The 21,235-nt window shown below is 38.1% G+C and overlaps 1 protein-coding gene and 1 pseudogene across 2 annotated transcripts; both read left to right on the top strand.

Moving 5' to 3' along the window:
* Positions 1-6,063: 6,063 nt before the first annotated feature.
* Positions 6,064-13,117, top strand: LOC136975226 (uncharacterized). Of its 2 annotated transcripts, none has more exons than XM_067270253.1 (5): positions 6,064-6,406; positions 11,456-11,625; positions 12,504-12,609; positions 12,689-12,799; positions 12,881-13,117. In XM_067270253.1, exons 1-5 carry the CDS (start codon positions 6,400-6,402, stop codon positions 13,093-13,095), a joined length of 609 nt encoding a protein of 202 aa, XP_067126354.1. In that variant the 5' UTR covers positions 6,064-6,399; the 3' UTR covers positions 13,096-13,117. The 2 variants fall into 2 exon arrangements, with proteins under 2 accessions (XP_067126354.1, XP_067126355.1); XM_067270254.1 differs by having other exon boundaries at positions 12,884-13,117.
* Positions 13,118-19,867: 6,750 nt separating this feature from the next.
* Positions 19,868-20,746, top strand: LOC136975223 (putative nuclease HARBI1 pseudogene; annotated as a pseudogene).
* The last annotated feature ends 489 nt before the right edge of the window (positions 20,747-21,235 follow it).

Below are 21,235 nucleotides of genomic sequence, written 5' to 3' on the forward strand. Positions count from 1 at the left end.
AGCTATTTTAGTTTGCATCTTAAGTTCTCCCAGATGTCCAGCAATGGGATTATTATGGAAGGTATATTAGTATTAGTATTAGTATTGGAAAGCTAAGGTGCACCAAAGGTATTGCCTGTAGTGGAAGCGGGGAAGGGATAGAAATAGAGATAGAGGTAGAGGTAAAGGTTGGAGGAGGGGGGAGATGTTATAGAAGAAGAGGAGATCACATGAGTACCTGCCGGGCTAGAAAATTATTAAAAGAAAACAAAATTTGTACAAAATATGATACATGGTAAGTTACAGTAGTAAGTGGAATTATATACAAAACAGAAGTTCAGCATTGTGGTACATTTCAGCTTGTTAACCGTTGTTGGTTGTTATCCTAGAGTAATCGCTGAGTCCAATCTGCGATACAAAGTTTTTGTATGCAGTGAAGAGTTTTTTGTTATTGATTAAGTCTTTCAGATGGCATGGCCAGAAAAGTCCTTCTGTCTCTGCTGTTTTCCGAAGTGCAGTCCTCTGGGTGCTGTAGAAGGGGCACGTGAAGGTAATATGCGTCGGGTCTTCTTCCTCAGGGATGCCACAGGTACACAGGGCATCACTTCTGTTGTGGAATCTATGCAGGTATGTGTTGAACTTACCGTGCGCTGTGAGCATTTGGGTTAGGTCATGGTTGGTGAAGAAATGGTTACGTAGACTATGTTCGATGTTGGGGATGAAGGCATGGGTGTGTCGTCCAGTTGTTTCGCTGTCCCACTCATGCTGCCACATCTTAAGCGTTGCAGAGCGTAGGTTGTTAACGATTGTTGTAAGAGGAATAGCGTGATATGCGAAGTTCTTGGCTATGGCGTCAGCCTTTTTGGCCAGGGCGTCTGCCCGGTCGTTGCCAGGGACGTCAGAGTGGCCCTTGACCCAATGGAATTGGACATTCTAGCACGGCTTTCATTCAGCTGATTCAGAATGAGAAGACTATCTTTAACAATAGGGAGCTTACGGTTTCCGCTTCTGATCTGATATAGAGCGACCCTACTGTCGCTAATGATATTGATGTGGCTATTTCGAAAGTCGGTGAGGTTGGTCTTTACAAATTGCAGGGCGCGGAGGATGGCCAGGAACTCTGCCTGATTGTTAGAGCAGTGGTCCCTGAGCCTGTAAGCGGCCTGCCAATGGATGGAGTTGGTAGGGTCTGCTAAGTAAACCTCAGCTCCAACTGAGTTGATAGTTTTTGAGCCATCTGTGTAGAAATTCTTGCCCTTCGGGATGCTGCCTTGAAGAACGTTGATGTTCACTGGTGAGAATTTACCAGGGTGGGTTTGGTCTTGCGTATTTGTGAGGTCGATACCGTAGCTGTCGATTTCCTGTATGAGCTGGTTGACATCTTCCGGGATGTTTAAAGTCTCAATAATTTTAATAACCTGGTTTGTCGATACTTCTTTTGTGTGTAGTTTGATTAAAAGATTTTTCAAATATCTCTGAATGATCTTGAGGTGGATTGGGATTTGTCCAGCAATCACCAAGAGAGCGTTAGTAGGTGCGGTTCTATAGGCTTTCGTGGCAGCTATAGCCGCTTGCCTCTGGGCTGAGAGGAGTTTGCGTTTTATATGTAATTTGTGGACGGAATAACCCCATGCCTCACAACCATAGGTGAGGATGGGTTCGATGACGCTACTGTAAATTCAGTGAGATGTCTTGTGGTCGAGGCCCCAGAGGTTTCGTGCGATGCTTCTAAGGGAGTGACAAATTTTTATCGCTTTTTTATAAACATAGTGGACATGGGGTTTCCATGTTAGTTTGGGGTCCAAGAGGATGCCCAAATATTTCATGGAGTCCACACAGCTGATACGGTGTCCGTTAATTCGGATTGACGGCTTCTTTTGGAGGATATGTTGTTTTGGAAAGGAGATACAGCTGCTTTTGTTGTAGTTTATGAGGAGCTTGTTGTCCTCACACCAGGCAGAAACATGCTGTAGAGCTGTGTTGGTCAGACGTTGTAGTATCTCCTGGTTCTGATGCGAGAGGAGGACCACAGTGTCGTCGGCGAAGCCTTGGACATAGGGATCTCCCTCAGGTGCCATGTTGTCAGTGATGGAAAGAAGGTTGTTGTAGAGGATGTTCCACAGAAGGGGGCCCGTCTTAGAGCCCTGGGGACACCCTCTAGAGATGGTGGTTATATAATTTACGCTCCCTGAGTCTGCAGCCATTACAGTTCTGTTAGAGAGGTAGCTACTGAGAAGGCCTAGGATGTTAGACGGGCATTTTGAATCAGCCAGCCTGGTGAGGATTGCTGGCCACCAGGCGTGGTCAAATGCGCCCTTAAAGTCAATAGCGACGAGTAAATTGTGCTTGCCAGCCTGTTTAGCAGTGGAAATGTATTCTAAGATTTTATTAATGGCTTGATGGGCACTTTTGTTTTTTATAAAGCCAAATTGGGCTGGGTGGAGAACATTATGACGATTCAGATGGTAAAGAATCCTGCCGCCCATAAGTCCGTCCAAGACTTTCCCAAGCACAGAGAGTAGGGATATCGGCCGGTAGTCGCTAGGAGTGGTGGGCTGAGTGTCTTTACTTTTCGGGATAAGCTTGACATGAGCAATCTTCCAGGATCGTGGAAAGTACTTATGATTGAGGCACTTATTGAAGAGGACCGAAAAGGTTGTTGGGATAGCAGCGTAGGCGTGTTTTGCCATACGCCAGTCTATCATGTCAGGCCCTGGTGCTTTCTTTTCCTTGATATTATCGAATTCCTTTTTGATTTCGTGGGAAGAGAAGGGCCGATCATCTATTTCGTGTGGGAAGGAGTGGCTTCTGGCTCTTGTGCTGCTGTGGGTGGGGTTGTCGAGCGTCGGGTCATCTGTCGGGAATAGATCCGTGAAGATGGCACGGTAGGTATCCTGTAGGTTAGTCGTGTGGCCGGTGGTTGTAGAGAGAGTAGGTGGGGATACTAAGGCTTTCCTCTTGTGGATGGCGGTGTAGTGTGGGATGGACCACGGGCCGGAACTGTTAGAGTTGGTGCAGAAGGTTCTCCAAGAGTCACTTCTTGACTTGTTTATTAACTTCTTATAATCCTTAAGGGTCCTGTTGTAGAGTTCCTTTTTTTCGGACTTTCTTGCTGGGTCGTTCTCCCTGTAGTAGTGGCGCCACGCTTTGCGGGTTTCTTTACGTTTGGCTGTCAGGCTGTGGTTCCACCAGGGAATAGAATTTTTCCTGGTTTTAATTGTGGTCGAGTCATAATAAGCATGTTGTATTACCTGTTGCAGGTTTTGAACAGCGTGGTCAATGTCATTGGTAGTGGTGATGTTGTTGAGGCCAGTCGGATCCCAGAATCTTTTAAGGAGTTCTTCAAAGGCGTCCCAGTTAGTCGTATTGATAATTTGGACGTTATGTTGGATGCTTGTGCCACCAAGAGCAATATAGATGTAAGAGTGATCGCTTGCTGTGGGATCAGCAAGAGTGAGGCAGTATTCTGTTAAATTCGCTGTTTTAGCGTTACCCAGACATAGGTCTATCCAGCTTTCCCCGTTTGAATTGGAAAAAGTCGGAAGAGGGCTGCTATTCAGGGAAGAAAGATTGTTTGCCACTATGAAATCTACCACAGCTCGACCTCTGGGCTCATCCACCGGGCTGTGCCAGATCGAAGATTTGGCATTAAAGTCACCGCATACTAAGAATGGTCCATCAGGGAGTCTTGTCAAGATATTTGCCAGTTCGTCGAGAGGTTTCTCAATGCCTTCTGAGGGCGGGCAGTAGATATTTGTGATGTAGAGGGTGTCAGAATTTATTTGGACGCTGATGGTAGTAGCGTGCTCAGTACTCAAGCTGGTGAGGAGCTGGCAGGTTAGATGTTTGTTCCTTATCAAGAAACCCGTGAAAGTTTGGTTGCTGTGTCCGCTGCTAACCAGGATGTTACCCCTTCCCAAGAGGGCAACAGAGCCGTCGTGGAGGTAGGGTTCCTGGAAAGCAAGGATGTCGATATCTTTGTCCTCCATGGCATGCGTCGTGGCTGAAGAGGCCGCTTTACACCTTTGGAGGTTAATTTGCAATATTTTAATTTGGTTTTTCAGTCTTATAGAAGGGTTGTTGGAGTTGAACGTAACGGAGAGCACAGGTGAGTGAACAGTTGACGCTTGATGATTATTCATAGCAAATATTGATGATTTGGGATTCTTTATATCTTTTGAGTAGCGGACAATCTTTGTCGAAGGCGTTGTGGTCTATTTTAAGTTTTTTCTGCTCTGGAGCCGCTTTGTTGTACTGAAGACAGTTTGTACAGCGGGGATCTTTTTTCAAGTTTGGGCACTCCTTGAATTTATGCTTTTTTGAGCAATGGCTACATCGCTGCTTCTCTTGACAACGGAAGGAAGTATGGTCGTAGCCAGAACAGTTAAAACAGCGAACTACAGGTATGTAGTCGTCAGCACGAAGAGAGCTCCATCCTACAAAAATTTTCCCCTGTTCCATTATTTTGTTTCTGATTGTTGGGGTAACGTTTAAGATTACATGTCTATAGGCTGTGGATTTTTTTGGATGAAAAGCTGTGGTTTATCTGTACTTCTTGATGGTAATCGTCAATAGAAAGGCAATCTTGTATCCCTGGATTCTGTAGGTATATGTTATCGAGGAATTCACTTTCCTCAGTTTCGTTTGGGACATTAAAAATGATGATCTTAGGGGCCTTCTTGTTTTTTTGAGAGATTTTAAGTTTGCGTGATAATTCAGTGTTTGATTTTAAAGCATTTTGCAGGGTTTGTAAATCATCTTCCGTTTGTACATGTATGCTGACATCGCCACTGGGAAGGGGCCTTACACTATTGACCTTTATCCCCAGTTGCCAGGGGCTAATGTGTGTCTGCACCAAACTCATTGTCTCTTCCGGTGTTTGGATGGGGTCGTCAGATTTGGTAATAGCCGATACTGTGACGTTGTGGGTCGATTTTGTTGGGTTGGGTTTACCGTCGAGTTTTGCAGTGTTTGCTGCAATCAATTTTGTAGAGGAACTCACTGGGCGGGCCGGCTTTTTGAGGGCCTGAGAGTAGGTTTCTGCTGGTTGTATTTTATCCATGTGTTTTGGTTGTTTAAGTTGTTCCCGAAGGGCAAGGATCATGCCGAATATTTGATTTGCGGCTGCGTGCATTTGCATTGCCGCTTCCCTGACTCTGGTTCTGTCAGCTATCCTGACAGTGATGTTGCTTTCCATAGGGAGGGAGCTTAGTATATCACCAAGATTAGAGTTTATCGTAGCGATTAGCTCTTCCTCCAAGAAGCTGTTATTAAGGTCAACACTTTCCTGCGTAGACATAGCAAAGCTCACAGCACACGGTGAGAGAAGATCAAGAAAACTTGATTTGGTAGATGACACTCTAGCTGTGTGACTAAGACAGCCGTTCGACTGAAACACGCCGGACGGCTAATGTGAGACACTGAGGTTACGAGTGAGAATAAACACTTTTCACGTTGCGATGGTGATGGTGACGTACCAGGCGATAACACGGCGAGGGACGACAACTTTAAAAACCGTTGGAGACAGACAGGTTCACAGCACGCTGAACGGCTAAGATTACGCTGTGCGGCCGTAGGCCGACACGGAACAAACGCCGAATGGCTACAACAATGCCGAATGGCGGCCACGTGGCGAAGAGCGTTCGTTGTTTGACGATTCAATTTCGGACGTTTATAACTCCGTGAGTTTTATAGATTTGATAACTAAATTTAATACACATATTAACCAGCCTAGTGGCCGTCGAAAATCGTCGTTAATAATTACGGAAAATAAGCGGGGGGCCGGATGGGGCCCGAACAAAAGCTAAACTTTCGGACGCACGTAACCCGACAAATCCTTGGCCGATTTTAATAAAAATGACACCTACGTGTTCGTCTTGTAATGCGCTGTCCAGCGATGTATAGTTTTCCACGGTACTCGAAGGATTCGCAAAGATATTACAGTCGAGAACTGGAGCTAAGTCACAAACGTATATAGTGAATCGCTCCCCTTTGCAGTCTATTATGGAAGGTATATAGAAGATAATCTTTGAGAGTGGCAGGGACAACAATTTGTTCCCATTAGTCAGACTGGCCTTTATTGGTGCCTTTGTTGCATAGGGCGCCTTTTTCATTGAGATAGAATTCGTCTAAGTTAAGGCCGTTCCAACTTCCTGAGGTTGCCCCGGTTTGCAACCGTTGTATGAGGGATTACCAACAAGCATCGTCTTGTTGCGCTTTCGCTAATTGTGTTATGGAAAATATAGGTTCTACCTCCTGGATTTGACGAATAGGAATACGACTAAGAGCATCAGCATTTTTATGAGACTCTCCTGCCTTGTGAAGTACGTCAAAATCGAATTCTTGGAGGAAGATAATCCATCGGGATAGCCGCGAATTTGTGGTTGAGTCGTTACAGTCAAGTAACCAACGCAGAGGCCGATGATTTGTGAGTATCGTTAATTTTCGTTCATATAAATAAGGTTTAAAATATCTTACAGCCCAAACAGTAGCTAAACACTCCTTCTCTGTCGCTCTGTAGTTAAGTTTGGGTTTTCTTAATAATCGACTTGCATAAGCAACCGGTTTCTCTGTGCCATTTTGTTTTTGGGATAATATGGCTCCTAGGGCAACATTCAACGCATCCATAGCGAGTATAAAAGGTTTAGAAAAATCCGGGGATTTTAATAATGGAGTCGAGGTTAGAATTTGCTTTAGAGTCTCGAAACTTTCCTGTTGAGTTGGGCCCCATTTGAAAGGGGTATCTTTCTTTAATAAGTCTGTCAATGGTTTAGCGATTTTTGCGTACTGGTCTACATGTCTACGATAATAACCAGTTAGTCCCAAAAAGGATTGAATTTTTCGTTCATTTTCGGGTCTAGGGAAGTCTAAGACGCACTTTACCTTATCGCCATCAGGTTTTATACCCTGTTCGGAAATTTCATGGCCTAAGAATTTTATCTGCCTCTGCAGGAAATGACATTTTTTCGGTTTTAATTTAATTCTGGCTTCGCCTAATCTTTGGAATATTTGTTCCAGCGTTTAAGATGAGTGGGGAAGTCGGGACTGAAAGTCAAGATGTCGTCCATGTAAACGAGGCATGTCTTTCCCTTAAGACCATGCAGGACGAAGTTATTGTCCTTTCAAATGCCGCAGGGGAATTACGTAATCCTATGGGACACCTGTTCCATTGATAGTGCCCATCAGGTGTGGAGAAGGCGGTTTTCTCCTTATCACATACACTTAGTTGCCAAAATTTCGAGACTGCGTCCACTGTGGAGAAATACTTCGCTTGACCCATCAAGCTGAGGGACTCCTGTACTAAGGGCAGTGGATATGGATCTACTTTGGTAATTTTATTTAATTTACAGTAATCTATTACTAATCGTAATCCGCCCAATTTCTTATTAACAAAGAGAGCCGCAGAGCTCCAGGGTAATGTAGAATGTTTGATGATATTATTTGCTAAAAGTTCATCGATTATTTCATTTAATTGCTGACGTTGAGCATATGGAATTCGATAAGGGGGGGGAGTAAACGGGCGCCGCATCGCCGGTATGAATTTTATGTTGCACAATATCGCAATACTTTAAATCATAATTGTTTACGGCAAACACGTGTCGATATTTATATAATAAGGCTAGAAGCTCTTGTTTGTCTTCCAGGATATCGGTTTAGTCAAATAATTGATTAAATTCGGCTTTGGATAATTGTGCCGTTTTTCCTTCTCGGATAGACCCTACTGGGTCTATTTCCTGGACTGCCTCGAAATACATGCCTACCTTTTCTCCTTTCTTTAAAGTTATGGTTTGGTGGGTTGAGTTACAGAGACGGATAGGTACTGTACCTGTTCTTTTTTGTTGGGTGTAACCAATACATCGTCTCCGAAAATCCCTTCTTGGGCAAGGGAAATTGTCTCGATTACTCTCATTTTATTACCGGGATGGCGAGTAGTGCTTACGATGTTATCCATCATGGGGGGAGTCGGCACGGTTCTATTAAAACTACCTCCTTTCCTTCTTCTATTTCTACCTGCCCCTGTGATCCCTTTTTAGACCTTATAGCCGCAGTTACCTGGGCCCTTTCTTTAGAGTTCTTCCAACTTTCCTGGACATGTCGGTTACGCTCCATCGTTAGGTTATTTTGTTCCTCCCCCGATTCTTCTCCGGACATCGTGGAGTTTAACAGCGTTACTACCGTAAAAGGGGGTATAATCAATTCTCCTTTCTTTAAGTTGATAAGGAAGCCCTTATCCGAGATCAATATCTCTCCCGATAATGCCGTCGCAAGGATACGTAACATCTATATCTACTAGACAACAAGCTAAGGGGAACTGCAGGCCGTCGATTTTGAAGGTAGGGTTCGCAATACCGTATGTTTGAATGATATGGCCTGTAGTGCTTTTTAAGTCAGTCTCTTTATGGTGGTCGACCTGTATCTTCTCCTTCATTGTTTTGGCAAAGGTCTTAGACAGGAGGGATACTTCAAAAGTGGCTTCGCTTCAAATATCGAGATAGGGACTAGCAGTTACCGATTGATCCCTTGGCCTCCTGGATTGAAATTTTTGCTTTTTGTCCTTTATGGGATTTGGTCCGACACGCGGAGGCCTTTGTTGAGGATGGTTTCCTCGAGGTTTCCGGTTATTATAAGGAGATCGCCGACCCTGGACGCTTCGCACGTTTCCTTTCCATCTGTTGGGTTTCTCCTCCCTAGCACGACCCCTATTGCTCTTATTGCTTTTGCACCTCCTCGGGGCTTCCATATGCTTGGCTTTCCTCTGTGTACGGGTAGGAGAATCACTATGATTATTATCTCGGCAATTGGAGGGGTTCAGATTCCTATAGGGTGCTTGTTCGGGCGGTTGGCTCCACGACTAGGGTTACCTGAGTGGTATCCTCCTCGCCGGGAAGGCGGATTATTCTGATTACCTTGATTATCTCCCCGATTATTTCGCCTTCCTGGAGGGGTTCTAACATTCCCTGTCGATGAGGTTCGTGTTAACCCTTCCACTCTGGCTTTAAGTTCCTGCACAGCCGACGTTAGTTGGGCTATCTCGTCCTGTGAGGGGGAGTCTGTCTCCCTCTCGCTATCCCAGACTGTTCACAATATTCCCCGAGGATGGGAGGTGAGCTGTTCGATCGTCTCCTCACTGATCGCCGCTTTAAGCGCCTCGCGACTCATTACTCGCTGGCAGATCCTTATATCTATTCCATTGAGGAATTGTGCTTTTAACCGTTCGTCTAACTTTTTTCTTTTGAATGCGCTGAATAATAACAGCTTCCGCAGCATCCGCGCCAAGCTCCAGCGTGATCTTGATTTCCATGGCGAGCGCCTGAAGCCGGGCGACATATGCTTGTACGTCTTCGTCCTGTCTTTGTACACAGGTATAGAATTTACTAAGCCTAAACGAAAAGGGTTCTTGCTGGAACCGCGCGATCATTAAGCACTTGAATTCGACAAAGTCATCGACCTCTTTGATTCGTCAGTCTTTCCGGACGAATTCCCGAGCGATCCTGGTGAGTTTAAGCTTGGCTATGGCCAGCATTTGGACCTTTGACCATGCTGCGACTTTCATTACGTCTGCTAAAGAGTCGAAAAAATCTGTCACTCTAATGCCTCCTGTTTCTCTGATGAATACGGGCAGTAGTGGAATGATTCCGTTTAACCCTCCTAGGGTGAGGGGATTTGAATTCAGATTTGGGTGAGCTGGTCTTGCCGCGGGTTGCGGATCTCCCTCCATTCTTCCTAATAGGTTCGATTAGATTGGAACTACCTCCGCTACTATTCCTAGTCTTTCTACCTATTGGTTTAGGTCTCTACTTCGACTGGAATTGTCCTTATTATTCGAATACAATCATTTCCGCTCTATCGATAATTCGAAGGAGTCGAACCCCACTTCTGAAAAACCAATTTGTGGGTGCCGGGAGGTGGACAGAGTCGCGTTCCTCTTTTTTCTCGGCTAACAGGTTTGTGAGACCTGCCCACGTCAAGATGGCGACGCGGTTTTGTTACGCCTCACGCATTACGCGAGTGAGAGTGCAGAAGAGGATGGGTTCGACGGTAGAGTGGCGGCGATACTTGAATAAAGGACATTAACAATGTCTAATAACAACAACGATGATTTATTAATGCTAAACCAACAGATACAATTCGGGCGAGCTACTGTCGCCTAAGTTCGGATACGCGGAGGGAGAGTTTACACGACTTTGGGGAAGTCATACCTCTTAATCTGAGTTGCTCTTGTTACCAGTTAAAGTATCCTCGGCAAGGTATTCCTTTGTTCGATGCCGGGTTCCCTCGGGACTTGGGACGCACACACACTGTCTAATTGACACTATGTAACCGAACCCCTTTTCCTTCTCTTGTCGCCCTTTTATCGTCTCGGTCACGTTTCTCAGTTTCACCAACCAGCATTATTCGAATATTGTTCCTCATGATTCATGTTTTCTCCATGGGAACCAAACAATAAAATATTTTATTATTAGCAGTTTGGTTCCGGCGGGTTCGAATTTTCACATTTCTATTATGAAATTCCACATTTTATTGAAATAAATCCTACCAATATGTTTTGGCATCTATTAAAACACATTGCTTTAATTATCATTGTCATATTGATTATCATTATTTCATTTTTACTTTAATTTATTCAGTTTTCATTATACTATTATTTATAATTGAACAAAAGTAAATTTAAAATTTGTATAAATTTTTTGTTTTTTTTTTTTTAGTATATACAAATTTATAGTATATGTTTATAAATTATGCTGCTGTTATTATTTTTGTATTTTTAAAAATTACATTATAGATATTCATCAGTTTTGTGTAATTATTACATTCTGATAAGTGTTAAATTTGAAAAAAATGTGTTATTTATTCTTGTGGTGATATATGAAGATATAGTGCAAGTAGAAACATCCATTTAAGGATTGTAATTTCAGTGAATCAATTAGTTGATTAGATTAGCTGATTCAAATCCTGTGTGTTTTATCCCAAGACAAAATTTCTATATATATTTTGAAATATTGTTTTCAGTACTTTTGTTTCCTTTCCACCTATTCAAACTAACTTTGGTTAAATAAGAAAGTTGGCTTGAATACTATATCAGTTTGAATGGGACTAACATTGAATTAAAGTAGACAATACAAACATAAACAAAATGAAAGTGATGACTTTGGATATCAGTTCCCTAAATTTTTTCTTCTCTCTTAATTGAAAATTTTTGCAACAATAAATAAAAATTCTTCATTCATTAGTTATCAATAATTTATGAACTCTTGCATTTATTTGTTTTCATGCTGTAAATGTTAATAAAGAGATTTGCAAAGCTTGATTTATACTATAAAGTTTGGTTTCTTATAATTGTTTTATAAGGTTTTCTGTAATTTAATTTACTTATGGTGGTAATGTTTTATTTTATAACTATTTCATATAAAAATATAATAATTATATAATTGAACATGATTATACTGTATTTATAAAGATGAAAATAATTATATAGATAAAATTGAAAAACCTAAACTGCAGTTTCCACAAATGAAAGAACTTCAAATGGAAGTTTCTGAAATTGAGAATGATGAACAGAATGAAGAATCTGATATAAGTAATCTAATGATGAGTGAAGAAGAAAGTGTAGAAAGTAATGTTGAAGAGAAAGAAGTTATTATGAAGGTAAATTATAATTTATTTATAAAAGAAAATAATGTAAATAAAGAATTTAAACATTTACATAAACTATGATATTTTCTTTGATCCAATATAATCCACGTATTCCGTTATTCAGTGAGACGTCAGCGAGATGTGAGTGCAGTGATAAAACTCGTTCCATATTTTAGCTCGCTTGCAGCGCCATCTCAAAACACTTACAAAATTTCGTTAGCGAGGTTAAGAAGCGCTAACTTTTTGCTAAGCAAACGAGCAAAGATGGCATCGCCACGTTTGACTGTTTTAATTGAACTAAATAATCAAAATTTTCTTTTAAATATTGATGAAAGAACTTATGAAAATTTTCAAACAGGTAAAAGTAAATATATTTTAACTTTTGTCTATCTGAATGAGTTTGACAGGCGTAATTGTCTCTTTTCGTCTTCGTATGTCAGATATGTAAACTGAATTTCTTACTTATTTTATTTGTATCTTGATTTTAGATATCAGGTAATAATGTAATAATTAGCAATTGTAGAATTTCGTCAAATGGCAATTATGTAAAAATAAATTTTAAGGGAACCACCATTTAATCACTTCGTGATCCAGAATACAAACTTTTTTGACGACCGATCTTTCTTTGTAGGCTACTTGGTCATCAAAAGATTTTATAATTAGCATTATATAACCCATATGTCGAAACTTGTAAAACCATGTAAAACCATTATATAAATTTTATTTTTTATTACCTATATTTTATAATGCAATCTATGGCATTATAAAATATTAGGTAATTATCAGTAATTAATTATTTACTGAGTATAATTTTGTTTTAAAACTAGTAAATGCTTCATATTTTCATTAGGAACAGCAACCAATATAAAAATTATTTTAAAGAACTCCAGACATCATTCAGTGCAGCTGACCTAGGCTTGCGTGAAGGCACAGACATTCTTAATTGGAAACAAATAAAGTTATGGAAAGTATTTTCTGAAAATAATGGAACTTTCGGTAAGTACATTTAATCTGAAAAATAATTAATTGATAACTTGTATGCAAGTATAATGAAATTGTATGACATTGTTTTTAGAATGTGGAGAACAAATTCTCATTATTGATGACAATCATACTGATCTACAAGAAAACTCTGTTGTGGTAAGCTCTCCAGGTCCTTCAAAAAGAAAGGATAATAAAAGTAAAGGTAATTGTGATGGGTATACATGATTTCAAATATTTACCAAAGTAACAGATCTTACAAATTAATTTAAATATTTGCTTGCAGCAGAATGGACTGATGCAGCAGTAAAACTGTTAATAGCAACTAGAATAGATTTGGAAGAAGACTTTCAAAAACGCAGGGATAGGAAGAGAGAGGAGAGAGAAAAAAAGGAAGACGAAAGATGGCAGGAACGTAAGGAATTGGAGACTAGGAAAATACAGGTTTTGGAAAAACTAGTTGGATTATTACAAAATGTACCAAAAACAAATTCAAATTAATAAAATTTTTATTTGCAATGTTTTTTTTGCTTAAAACTAATGTTGATATAAATCATTTGTACATTTTTTCTTAAGAGAATAATGTGAATTTAATTTAATGTAAGTAGACCACAAGTGTTATTAATAAAACATTACACAAAAATTTAGCTAATTCTTAAAACAATTCTAACCAAAAAAGGGATTAAATGTTTTATAACAATTATTTATCTGAATAAATATAAACTATTACAAGAAAATATGATTATTTTTGTCTGATTTGTGGTAAAAAAATATTATACACACACTAAATTAAAAAGGTAATCTGCAATTTGATCCCTTTTATATGCACCACTGGCATTCTTATCAATATTTGCACCAGACTGTTCTGTACCGTGGCAAGAAAGTAAATCCAGTTGATCATATACGTCAGATGAAGAATCATTATGCATAATACATAGGTTATGTAGAACGCAGGCAGCTACAATCACATCTGGAACAAATTCCCTTCTTCGTACATAGATGTAAATTAGCTTCCGAAATCGTCCAAACAGATGTGCAAAGGCTTGTTCTATTACGACTCGTGTAGAACTCAGAATTTTATTGAAGAACTTCTGCTTTCTTGTTAAATGACCATTGTTTTTATATGGTCATTTATTATTTTATTGTTCAATGGGTAGGCACAGTCACCAAGAATGTGGCAGTCTGAAGGGATAAAATCCTCTCTCTCTTCCATATTTTTAAATAACGGACTGTTTCTAAAAACTCTAGCATCAATTGCAGAGCCTGGCCAACCTGCATAAATGTCCAAAAATTTCAACTCATGTAGCCTGTAGGATTACACTAGGATAACCTTTTCTATTTATATGATCATTTTTTTTCTTCTTTATTCACAGAAAAGGCAATATGGGTGCCATCGATGCAACCGATTGTTCCTGGAAATGGTTTCACTCTAAGTTTCTCAAATCCTTGTCTTATCCTCTCAATCTCAAAACCCTGTGGCATCCTAATGACTGAGTTTGACAAAGCACAGATTGATGTACAGAATTTTGTAAATTCTCTGTGGCCACTAGCAAATCCTAACCCGAAGCGGTCACATACACCACGGTAGCTCTCCTGGTTCCCCATAAACCACAGAGAAAATAAAACAGATGTTTCCTTAGGAATTCGTGCTTTTCTCCTTGCTGGTTCCTGTGGCAGCATAGATAGCAAAATCTGAAAAAAAAATTATGCCAAAGTTAGTATGTAAATCTATAAGAATTTAAAATAGTATGAAATATGTACAGGATTCCTACTTAAATTTGTTTTAAATTCCCTGACTCAGTCCCTTACAGTATAGCACATTAACAAAACAAAATTCTCAAAACTTTTTAACTAGTTATTTTTTCTAATTAACAGTAATATATTTTATAATCACTGAGTTTGTAAAATTAAAAATAAAAGAAAAAAGATAGAATTATGGCATGTCTTCTCTACATAAACGTAAAATGTTTTATTAAATAAAAGTAATTTATCCTGTTATTAATCCACAACTGTAAAACTTTATGGCTTTGAAAAATGAAAGAAAAAAAAATCCATTATTTATATAGGTTTACAATTATTTGAAACTGCAGCCCAACAAATCATGTATAATCCATGCACAAAAGTATAAATTATATTAAAATTTTCCTTAATAAATTTCTCAAACTTTATAAAATATTAATAAAGTGGGAAAAAGTTTCAGAAATCAGAAATTTTGTTTTGTTATGCAGTCAAAATAATATATTTGAATGGTGGTATTTGTCATTTATCATTTTTGGTTATTTGTTATTTTTTTAATCAATTCATTAACACCTGTCCTCAAAATTGAGTGTAAATTTGAGCGATAGAGATAGTTAAAATATTTTTAAAACTTTTTATCATTATTAGATTAAAATTAAACCAAAATAAATATATCTTTTGTCACTTACCTCGACGGTGCTTCTTGTTAGATGAAAATGGCTTTTAAAAATATCGTCGCTGTATCTTGGCACGATGTCATGCACGTAGCCAGATATTTTATATCTATCTTCCCTATATTCGTTAGAATCGATGGCTGCTATTAATGATGAGTCTTCTGGCTCATCATAGTCATTTTTGAAAAACTTCGAGTTTGGATTTACGACAGATTCAGAACAAATACTTAAAACATTTAGAACAGATGCAGTGAAAATGCCATCCATTTTAGTTAGCGGAATGTTAGCTGTTGTGTTCCTTCTAACACGTCAGCAGGAAGTTAAATATTTCACATATCCGCTAGCAGATAGCAAGTGCTATGCTGAATAACGGAAAACGTGGAATACAAAAATTTTATCATTGAAATATACAGTAGAGTTTGGTTATTGTGGTCACTTTGGGACTTGCCTATATTGATAGCAATAAGTGAATGAATGACATTAGTGAGGTAAGCAAATAAGACTGTTATGATGAACAGTTGGTAACGAGTTCGTATACGTGATACAGGATTAGTGTTGCCACCAGGCTGGTTTTCAACCGGACAGTCCGGTTTTTAATTAATTAAAAACCAGACTGTCTGGCTTAACTATGGTAGCACGTTCTTACGTCACGGATGAGCTGCTTCCTGAGCTGCGCAATCGTCTCGCGCATGGTCAGTACAAGGAATATTTTTATAAATTTATTTTAACAGCGAAAGACTTCATTCACACTCTTCACTCTCACCAAACTTAATCATCCTCCATTTTACACTGACATGTGCGCAGCCTGTTGACCCTTTTTTTTTTCTTTTTTCGTGCTTGTCAGCTGTTTAAGGCTGTTAGGCTAAGTTATTTCATTTCTTAACTTGAGTTGCTCCTACACGAGTCCTAACTGGTTTAGAACTGACAGGCATGTTATTCTTTGCATGGTAAAATAACATTGCACATGCATTAGGGACTTCTGTTTGAACAAAACTGACCTGCCATCCAGGGTCAGCAATTTTGAAAAGGTGGCAACACTATACAGGATTGCAAGGATAACCCTTGACTTTGCTATGGTATGAGTGGATAATTATAAGATAAAACAAACACTTTTGTTTATACAAATCAATAAGTTTATTATTCAGGTATCATCACAATCTACAATATATCACAGTATTCAAAGACTACTATTTAACTCAATAGTTTCAACAAAAGCTTATCAAGTTATTGTGTATATGAACAATTATGTATAATTGTCAAGTGTGTTGACAATTACAGTAGAACCATATTGATCAAATATGGTTGCCCTATTTGTGCCTCTCTGGATCTTCTCTTTCTTCACTTCTTGTGTTTTCTCATTTAGAGTAGATCGGGGGAAGATGCCTAACATTTTGCTTATGAAGGAAATTATAGTGATAATTTGGGTTTTGGGAACCTCTAACAAAAATATCATATTCTTGAGTATGTTTTTCAAATAAAACTTTGGAGTATATCAAAAATAATTATGTATTGTGTTTGCAATGATGACTTTCTCACTGTCTATTGCACCTGTGGTCTTCTAGTGGTATCGTATATCGTATTATTTCAAATTCCGGTGTGTAGAGAGATTATAAAAAAATGTTTTTGAACGTTTCCTTTATTTCATGAGCGAAATCTTACAAATTTTGGGGTGATAAAATCGAATATGACAAAGAAAAATTTTTATCAGCTCTAGTTTCTGTGATGTACAAGAGATGGCAGTATGTGATTTTAATGGCTTAAGAAGAAACGACACATTTTTATTACATATGCTAACAACATTAAAAGTGCTTTTGAATTTTTGAAAATGTTTGAAGTTCAAATTCAAACATTTCATCAAGCCATTAACGTCACAGCAAACAACCAGATTGTTTTTCTTCTCAAAAAAAGGAATGGGATCCCTCTAACGTTCTCTGTACTGTGAGACCCCGACATCACGTTGGAGAAGATTCTGTTGCTGTAGTCTTGACCCTAGAAGTTCCGCTTTATTCTTTGACAAGACTAGATCTTGAATGAGATAACTCAATTTCGCTTAATTCAGTGTGCGGTGTATCATCTTTTATCTCAAAATCAGGGTCGTGGAATGTGGAACGCTTGTTGGGTTCTTCTTCTCCCACACTTTCTTCATTTTCTACTTCAAGCTCATAATGTTGGAATGGACTAGGAACTGGTAAACTATCTGAATGTGGAATAGGTCAAATTGCAGATGGAATATTTGGGTATTGAACTGTTTCTATTTTTTCATTGACAATCCTGCCTTTATAAAGGGAGTCAAGCAGAAATAGCAGTCATCAGTATGGTTTGTAGGCTCCCACCAAACCTTAGGCACAGCAAAAGCCATAGATCATTTTTTTATTTTTCAGTCATTCTCGTAGTATAACTGAACAAGAGTTGCAACGTGGAGCCCATGACTTATCCTGCCCCTACCTTTATACCCAAATAATGGTGATAGGCAGTCTTCAGAAGAGGCATCAGATTGTGTTTTTGTGACGAAAATGTTATTTTACTACAAATATAACAAAAATTGTTCACTAAATTTACACATTTTCGTAAATGCCAATGAAATAAAGAATTTTTTAAGTCTAGGACTTGCAAATAGCCCACATTTAAACACTCATTGAAAATTTATGGACAAAGATGAAAATGCTGGTTGATAAAAAGGTGCCAAATAATAAAAATGAACTTAAAGAAGCCATTAAAATTAGCTGGAGTAAAATAACTTTCAGAAACCTTCAATGAATTAATTTTGACAGTGCCAAGATATATAAAGCTTTAATAAGATCGAGAGGAGGACCAACAAAATATTAACTTCTGTTATTTTGCAAGTGATCTTTTTATTATTATTGTTATTCAAATACTGTTTTCCAACTTCCTATATGTTCAAAAGGCCCACCAGTGGCTGAGCAGTTCCATCTCTAAACACTGGGAGTTTGGTTGTGGGTTCATGCCTCACCAAACGGGCTAGCCATGTGGAGTTTTCTGGGTTTTCTCCACATCTGTAACACCTGAATAGGCCAGTTACCCTTAAAAAGATCTCCCAGAAGGCATTTCTCCCCATGTAACATTGCATATCCAGAGAAGGCAAGAGGAACTCTGGTATTAACTTCCCCCAAGACATCACTTGGCCATGCAAACTAATCTGTACTAACCTGTGCCAGGTGTTTGCCACCATCAGGGTGACCTGATATGGCACACAAAGAAAGATATGTTCAAAAACTTTTTTCTGATACTGCTTTATGTAAAAATTTTTTTAGGGAAATTTCTGATTTTTAAGTTTTTATTTATACTTAACAACAACAATTATAAACAACTACTAGCCCGTTATAGATAACGATCAACTAATGCCGAATTATCGGGCCAGCAAATGGCTATAGTAATATTAATAATTTAAGATAATTTGGTACTAGAGTTAGGCATTACGTACCATCTCTTGCTAAATTTAATAATTAGAATTTTAATAGGCCTAAATTTATTTAAATTATTTAAACTGGAAGAAAAGGAACAGCCCGAAGTGGGACTCGAACCCACATCTTCTGCTATCCGTGCAGACACGTTACCAGTTACGCTACCCGGACCTTTGATCCGCTCTCCTCTTCCAGCTGATATAATATTACCGTACGACCATCGACGGTCATTACAATGCTGGCTGGGGACACATTAATTGCCCACGTCCTCCCAAAGGCACTCAACCGGCCATCGCAACTCCGGCAAGGCACATGTACATAAATAAACAACTACTAGCCCGTCATAGATAATGATCAACCCATGCCGAATTATCAGGCTAGCAAATGGCTATAGTAATATTAATAATTTAAGATATTTTGGTACTAGAATTATTTAATTAAAATTCTAATTATTAAATTTCGCAAGAGATGGCGCCTAACGCCTAACTCTAGTACCAAATTATCTTAAATTATTAATATTACTATAGCCATTTGCTGGCCCGAATAATTCGGCATTAGTTGATCGTTGTTGTTAAGGTTTTATTATTTTGAGCAGCATTGCATTTAGTTTGAAAACATTGTATAATCTAAATATGTTTTCATTTATATGATATAATGCGGTTTTTAATGAATGTAAATAAACTAATACCATATTTTACGGACTATAAGACGCACCTTAATTTTTAAACAATTTTTTTAAAAAAATACCTATAAGACGCTACGGACTATAAGATGCACCTGAATTTTGGAGGCAATTTTTCGAAGAAAAAAGTGCGTCTTATAGTCCGTAAAATACGGTAAGTTATTTTATTTTTAGATTACACAGTTATGTTTGATGCTAGAATCACTATTAACTCCAGATATTACTGATCAGGATATAATTGAAAGTTATTTTCTTATGGCTGTTTATTGGTCAATTGGATCAGTTTTTGAAGAAAATGAAAGAATAAAATTTGATAGTTTTGTTAAAAGTATTTGTTCTTTTAAAACATTCACCCCCGTATTCACCAACGCAAGTTAGAGTTAGGGTTAACTCTCGAGTTATTGGTAAATTGGTATTCACCAACTCCAAATCTCGAGTCAAACACAATAACCCTAACATCTAACTCTAGAAAATTGGCGAGTAGACGATAACTCTAGGTTTGACGCCTGCGCAAAGCGATCTATTTCAGGGAAAAATGGCGACATTCGACGAGGACGAAGCCGAGATGCTAGAAAATCTGAAGTATCTAGATTATATAGACCGTATGGAACGAAGAAGTCAATGGATTATTTCTCCAAGAAGAAATGACTTTGAACAATTGGACGATTACGACTTTCTATGTCGATATCGTTTGCCAAAAGAGAGCGTAAGAAACATAGTAGAACGAATTGGTGACAATTTAGTTTCTACATCGAGAAATTATGCGATGTCGCCGATGGAACAACTGTTGTTGGCTCTACGTTTTTATGCCACGGGAACATTTCAGTTGGTCGTAGGCGATTTAAATGACTTAAGTCAATCATCTGCTTGCAGAGCGATTAATAGAGTGAGTTTTTTAATTGCACAAATGTCAGCAGATTATATTCAGTTGCCAAAAACAGAATCTGAAAGAACGCAAGTAAGTAGGCCTAATATCCCTTTATCTTTCGAAACTATAGTAATAAAATAATTTTATATTGTTTTTTTTTACAAGTTTCTATATTAGAATCATTAATTTAAATTATATAGTCTTTATTCATTTAATTAATACATTACTTTTCAAAGTATGAACTGTAATAAAATATAAAAATAATAGATCAAGTATATATTTATATTTTCAGATAAGTCAAGACTTTTTTCATTTGAGTGGTTTTCCATGTGTGTACGGAGCCATTGACTGCACCCACATTCCAATTCAGTCACCGGGAGGAGAAACTGCCGAATTATTTCGAAATAGAAAAGGATATTTTTCTATTAATGTTCAGACAGTTTCAGATAGCCAACTGAAAATCAGGAATATAGTAGCCAGATGGCCAGGTAGTTCTCATGATAGCACTATATTTGCCAATAGTCATCTGTGTGCTATGTTTCAAGCAGGAGACATTCCGTCGAAATATCATCTTCTTGGTGACAGTGGATATGGATGCAAGGCCTATCTGTTAACACCAATATTAAATCCACAAAGTGATCAAGAAAAAAAGGTAATTATTAAAGTTTATGATATATATTATTAAAATATATTTAATGCATAATATAGTTTTAAATGATCATATATATTTCAAAATTAATATCAATTATTTTTTCTTTGAAAGGTATAACAGATGCATGGAAAAGCACGGAACACGATGGAACGGCAATATGGTTTGTAGAAACGACGTTTTCCGTTTATCAGTAGGTTTACGTTGCAACCTTCAAAATGCTATGGCTGTCATAGTTGCCACTGCAGTGCTTCATAACATTGCAATTTCACATGGAAATATGACAGTTCCAACAGAATCTGATGATATTTCCATGAATGAAGATGTTCCAGTGCCTGTTGTCAGAAGTCAGAATGCAGCTGGATTTGCAAAGAGAAATGCATTAATAGCAGATTTCTTTAGCATTTAACTTCTGAAATGTTGCATAATCTTAAAAGATTATGCAAATATTTCAGACATTATTATTAAAAGGCCCTTTTCAGGGCCAAAAATTTTGCTTAAGAGTTAGCCAAATCAATATAAGTAAAAAATATCAAAACTTTCAATATTGTTTGTTTTCTATTACATCAAATTTTGATTATCCAAATAAATTTTTTTTTTTTTGAAATA

This window comes from Centruroides vittatus, unplaced genomic scaffold (assembly GCF_030686945.1).
Source record: "Centruroides vittatus isolate TY-2023 unplaced genomic scaffold, ASM3068694v2 contig_365, whole genome shotgun sequence".
NCBI classification, from domain to species: domain Eukaryota; kingdom Metazoa; phylum Arthropoda; class Arachnida; order Scorpiones; family Buthidae; genus Centruroides; species Centruroides vittatus.

Coding starts and splice junctions, on each gene's coding strand:
- LOC136975226 (XM_067270253.1), top strand. Junction 11,626..12,503: donor AGAAAGAAGTTATTATGAAG/GTAAATTATAAT, acceptor AAAGAACTCCAG/ACATCATTCAGTGCAGCTGA. Junction 12,610..12,688: donor TGAAAATAATGGAACTTTCG/GTAAGTACATTT, acceptor CATTGTTTTTAG/AATGTGGAGAACAAATTCTC.